Below are 5,778 nucleotides of genomic sequence, written 5' to 3' on the forward strand. Positions count from 1 at the left end.
TCTTTTTGGGTCACAAAGTGGCCAGCTTATTTCACTAGTTCTCTTTCTTACTGCATCATGATGTTATCTTCTGAACATCAAGTGATGCTTGCTACATACAATATATGCTCATGGCTTTTTAGGAAGTGGGTTTTAAAATATTGTAAGCATGATTCCTTCACATATCCCTTACCCTGCTGATAGAGACAAGATAGGAAAAGTCGTACTCTCTTTCCTGTTGTCAGCTTTACCTATTACCATCAGAAGCCTCTCCAAGTAAAATTTGTTTTTTTTCAGGGACAAAAACCAAAAGAGGTTTAAGTTAAACTGGATACTACAAATAAACCACACTCTATATAAACTCTATAGGAGATGATATTGTACTAACCCCTCCACCCTGATCAATGATTAGTCATCTAACTCCTTGGGATTTTTTTTTTTAAATCCTTACTCTTAATTAAAGGTACACTTTAATCTCCAGAGATATTGCCCAAATTCAGAAGTTTTCACCTAAGAAATACACATTATTGGCCTTTCCAAATATACTCTTATTTTACCATAAGCAATGTTTTCTCTGATACTATGCAATTCTTTACTATCAGTACGTGTATATACTATGCCATATTTCTGTGTTAAGTACACTTTTGTTTACAGTTTTTTTTCATTGTGTTTTATTCTTATCCTTAGCAGTGACATATAAAAAAATAAAAAAAAATCAAACTCTGATAGGCTAGTTATATTCCTAAAATGTTAAAAACACTAAAATCACCCCCCTTAAAATCATCTTGGATATCACCAGTAAAATGTCTAGCACACACACCTGGGAAAACACATGGAAATTTCTTGCCTTCGAAATAACGGATGAAAATTAAGATAACCTCCCATAACTCTCCTTCCTATAAGATATTTGCACAGACAATCAAGGCAAAAAGGATTTCTTTACACTGCTTCCTGAAAGGAAAAAACAAAAAACAACTCTTTAAAATACTGTGATCGGATGAACTTTATAGTCAAAGATGAGCCAAGCGTTGAGAGAATATGTCTCGTGTACTGAGTTTCTATGGGACCCAATACATATGCCAAATGAGACATTTGACTGAAACATGCCATTTTTAGGAAGACAAAAGCATCACCTAGAACCAAAGACAGAAGCTCCTAATGCTTTAGACGTATGGTTTGTGTGTGTGTGTCTCAGTGGGTTTAATTTTCTGTCTTTCTTTCTAATCAAGTGACCTGTTCTTATTTGGTTTAAGTTTCAACCACAAAACATCCCTGCATGCTTTTTTTTTTTCAAGACACACGTCACAGCCAGTGAGAAAGGGGGAACTTCCAGTGCCTGTGGTAACATCACTTGATAAACAGACTCGCCGAGCAGCATGCGTCTGCTTGCCCTCACTTTAAAAAGCAGCAGACACGCTGACAAGCAGACATTCGCCCTGAGCATGATGCGAGCAGCAGCCATCTCCACGCCGAGGTTAGACAAAATGCCAGGCATGTTCTTCTCTGCTCCTGCAAAGGAACTGAAGGGAACTGATCCCTCCCTTCTAGAAGACAAAACGCCAAAGAGGAGGCCTAAGACTTTGTAAGTCCCGTCAGTGTCTCACGTCGTGAATTTTGACTTAGATTATCTTTAATGGCAGAATGGAAGACAACAGAAGCGAGCAGGTTAGCTAGATCAGGAGTCATGACCTGGTGTGAGCGCTAAGGATATATTCAGTTGTTTTTAAAAATGAGTTGTGATTAGACATTACAGTAGGTGGGAATCTGACCAGACTTAAATTGGTTCAATCTTAGTATAGTAACAGGGTGTAGCAACAATGTTTATTATTGCCTTAGTCCTTGGAGAAGTGTATTTCAGTCACTCTTCTCTTTTTACAAATGAAGTATTTTCAACTGATGAACTATGAATACTCACTTTTGTGTCTTTCATAGTGGAATGGACGTGAAAGCGTACCTGAGATCCATGATCCCACATCTGGAATCTGGAATGAAGGCTGCCAAGTCCAAGGACATGTATGTATAGATACACTGTCATTATAAAAGTGGCCCATGCATTCGCTGTGTATGTCAGCCAGAGATTAATACGGCACATTGATGTAACAAGCCTAAGGATATTAGCATATTAGTGCCACTGTAAATTAAATAAGAGCATGTGTGTGTGTGTATGTATTTGCTATTCGTTATGCTGCTAGGGCACCTATACTTGGATTTTTCAGATTTTATTGGTGGATAGTTTCATCTCGCAATTCTATATGAAATTTCATTTCAGTAGCAATTCTAAGGCAAACTTTGTTCTCTTATAGATGAACTTTAATATAACTTATTAGAACTACAGTCTAACTGTTTGTGAAGTTCTCAAAATGCAGGAGCTTCTGCTGATTTCACTTGTGCTTATGAAAAAATATATTTTACTAATTGATGTAAATCTTGCCCCCTGCAGACTCTCTGCTGATGAAGTAATGCAGTGGTCTCAATCTCTGGAAAAACTTCTCACCAACCAGAGTGAGTACAGATTAACTATTGAATGTGTCTGATTTAGCTCAATACGCTAACGGATTGAATGGCTTCCTTAAGATACAGTATTTGGGGGAGGAGCATGTGTGAAAAGCTATGTATATTCTAGTTTTTCTGTAGTCACTGGTAGTTTCAGCATATTATGCCTTGCTGTCATGGCATGTTCACTTTGCCCTCAATTCTGCCACTGACGAAATTGCCAAGACAGTTAGATGCTTCCATGGATCATTATAGGTGCAAAATGAAAAACTAGGCTGGGGTTCTGGTGTTTAACATTTTTTAGAGTACACCAAACCTCTCAACATGTGAACTGCTGTTCGGAAAGCTACCTCGAGAGTGTGTTTTTGCACCGTTGGATGTACGGAATAGGATTCATTCAGTCAGTCGATTATTTTGTCATTCACATATTCCATGAGCTCCCCTGTTCAGTCCACTTTCGTGCAGCAAGCATTTTAGAAGCACCAAGGATTCCAAACCAAAGACGGTGCCTGGCTGCCCAAAAGGCAGTTAAGATGCACAGTGTATAATTGCATCATATATAACATAACCCACGATATAACACACACACACACGATAAAAGCAGTTCTCAGACACAGATTCTGGTGGGGCATCTCTGATGAGAGCACGTAAAGAAAGACATCAGCCTGCCCTACCCTCATCATGACCACTGATCCACCGAGATAAGGACCCTGTTAAAGGGTGTGGATGAGCTATATCTCTCCAGAGGTTGAGTTTACCCTCCTCTCCCCACAAACCCCTAAGGAGCCTTGCTTGGGGATCAGAGAGTTCAACCTGGTTCATCCATCATATTATCTGACTTCATTTACGATTCAGCCCAACAAATAGCATAGAAATGGCCCATCTGAAAGTTGCCGTAACACTAGCAAATATAACAAGTGTGTCACACATAGGTCACAGATAGGCCTCGTATTTTCCAACTCATATGAATTGGATGGGAAATTGTATTGGTTAACAATTAACACGTTGTTAATGCCCTTTGTCAATGTTTGTTTCCCTAAAATACTTTATATGGGAAAAGAGATTTGTAGACCAGGAGGGTAGGAGTTTCATTGAATCAGCAGATAGAAGCAGAAGCAGTTTCATAGCCACACTAGGCTGCCATGTGACTGTGACCCAGTCTGTGTGACCTCAGATAAACTGTAAATGAAGGAATCTCTAAGGCCCTCCCGTCTCACGAACTGTGACACACCTATTTTAGCAGCAACCATCTCTCACCTACATAGAGAATGCAATGCAATAGCATTTTTCTTACATATTTCTTCTTCAAGTTATTCCTTTATTGGCTCAATTAACATAAATATCTCACCTCTCACTCTTTCTTTTTAGCTGGCCAAGTTGTTTTTGGACGTTTCCTCAAGTCTGAGTTCAGTGAGGAAAACATGGAGTTCTGGCTGGCTTGCGAAGACTACAAACAAACACAGTCTGACCTTTTGCGTTACAAAGCAGAGAAAATCTATAAAGCTTTTGTGCATTCAGACGCTGCTAAGCAAGTGAGTATTAAGTTCATTATCACCGGTTTATGTGTGAAGGAAATTAGATGCAGACATGACATTCCACACACAGAGCAAGATGAACTCCTATATGAGTATCATGATTTCACTGCTATCTATTTAGGTATATTCATGTACTTTGGCACAATGATAACCTAACTTTCTACATTTGTGACAAGATTGGATGAAAGACTGATTTTGCAAAGCTAGCTGACGTGATGGGGGTGGGGTAAGGAACCACAGCATCACTGGCAAGAACTGAATGCCAGGGAGTTCTCAATGAGCAAGCTCGCCTTGGATGAAGACAAAATATAGAACAGTGTCATCCATACTCCGCAGCAGCAAAAATATTTCCAGTTAGTAGAAGTGCCCACCTTCCGGTTAAATATTCACAAAACATAGCTGCACAAAGTACCCTATCCTCCTATAAATCTGAAATGTCCACCTCACTTTTCTTGATGCCTGTGTCGCCTTGTATGGTGATTTAAATGTTTCACGTCTGCTCCTTTTGTGTCTCCCAGCTACACAGTGAGCTACCTTGGAGCAGACTGTTCTGTGATATTTCAACTCCCCCACACCTAGGACAGGGCCGGTTCAGAGTAGGCATTCCAGACACATTTGAACTGATTTACATGTGGGCTTAAAGCCACTCACTAGCTTGAGGTGCTGCAAAAGGCATAGTAATGTCATACAATATGCAATGTACTGGAAGTGCGTATCAACTAATGCCGATTTCTTTTTAGATCAATATAGACTTTCGTACTCGAGAATCTACAGCCAAGAAGATGAAAGCTCCAACCCCGACATGTTTTGATGAAGCCCAGAAAGTTGTCTACACTCTGATGGAAAAAGACTCCTATCCCAGGTTCCTCAAATCCAACATATACTTAAATCTTCTGAATGGCCTTCAGGCTAATAGTCTAAAGTGACCATTTCCTGGATGGAGGGAATTGCAGATGGTATCAAGTACAGAAGGAACGTGCCCGGATGGCTCCCTTGGCAAACAATGTGGCCTTTTGGGGTGACTCCATAGGCGCAGGGAAAGAACAAAGGACTCAGAGGGATTAACACAGAAGTTACCCAGGCACAGGGTGGAAGCATGAGGTGAAAACTGAGAGACAGTGGAAGGCAGGTGACTGTGGTATTGTCACACAATCCAGTGGACCTCCATACTAGGAAACCTTTCAGAACTGACAAGGCCGGGTAAACTCTAGTTACACAGACACTGTGAATAAAGGTTTGGAAACTGATTAAGACATGCTATAAGCTTCAAGGTCAACTGACATTTATGCTGCATATTATTACACAGAAATTGTCTTGAGCTGCTGAAATCTCTTTAACTTGGATGACTATTTGGAAAGTAGGTGTTTTGAAATTACTATTGCTATTATTGACACGAAGTTTTTTTCGTGTTGTTTGGATTATTTAATGGCTTTTGGCTTGAACGAGATGAAGAAGAGAAATAATGTATTTAACTTAAGCTATTGCTCTTATTCCTGGGAAGTCAGAATATATTTGTACATTAAATTATCATGGTGTCAGTAATAAACATGTTTTGTATTAAAAATACGTAGAAGCTGTCTCTGTTTCATTTTCCCCAACATTTTTAAAAACTAGCATTTATTTCTCAGATTTAACAAAAATTCAGTCAAGGGTCTTCTACTTTCTATCATGTCTTCAACAACTAACACTATCATCCAATCAATCCTATGTATTATGTGTTGTATGTATTTTGGGGGCAGAATTCCTTAGTTTTCTCTCTGCCATCACGATG

General features: G+C 39.4%; 1 protein-coding gene across 1 annotated transcript; it reads left to right on the forward strand.

Annotated features, from left to right (window-relative positions):
* Positions 1–1,349: 1,349 nt before the first annotated feature.
* RGS1 (regulator of G protein signaling 1) lies at positions 1,350–5,573 on the forward strand. The gene is made up of 5 exons (XM_019745224.2): positions 1,350–1,561; positions 1,912–1,992; positions 2,420–2,481; positions 3,841–4,004; positions 4,748–5,573. Exons 1-5 carry the CDS (start codon positions 1,356–1,358, stop codon positions 4,931–4,933), a joined length of 699 nt encoding a protein of 232 aa, XP_019600783.2. The 5' UTR covers positions 1,350–1,355; the 3' UTR covers positions 4,934–5,573.
* Positions 5,574–5,778: the final 205 nt, after the last annotated feature.

This window comes from Rhinolophus sinicus, linkage group LG12, assembly GCF_036562045.2.
Source record: "Rhinolophus sinicus isolate RSC01 linkage group LG12, ASM3656204v1, whole genome shotgun sequence".
Classification (NCBI taxonomy): Eukaryota; Metazoa; Chordata; class Mammalia; order Chiroptera; family Rhinolophidae; genus Rhinolophus; species Rhinolophus sinicus.

Excerpts from the sequence above, each read along its gene's own strand:
- RGS1 (XM_019745224.2), top strand. The coding sequence starts at position 1,356 with ATGCGTCTGCTTGCCCTCACTTTAAAAAGCAGCAGACACGCTGACAAG. Across the intron at positions 1,562-1,911 it reads AAGAGGAGGCCTAAGACTTT|TGGAATGGACGTGAAAGCGT; the intron begins GTAAGTCCCGTC and ends TGTCTTTCATAG. Across the intron at positions 4,005-4,747 it reads ATTCAGACGCTGCTAAGCAA|ATCAATATAGACTTTCGTAC; the intron begins GTGAGTATTAAG and ends ATTTCTTTTTAG.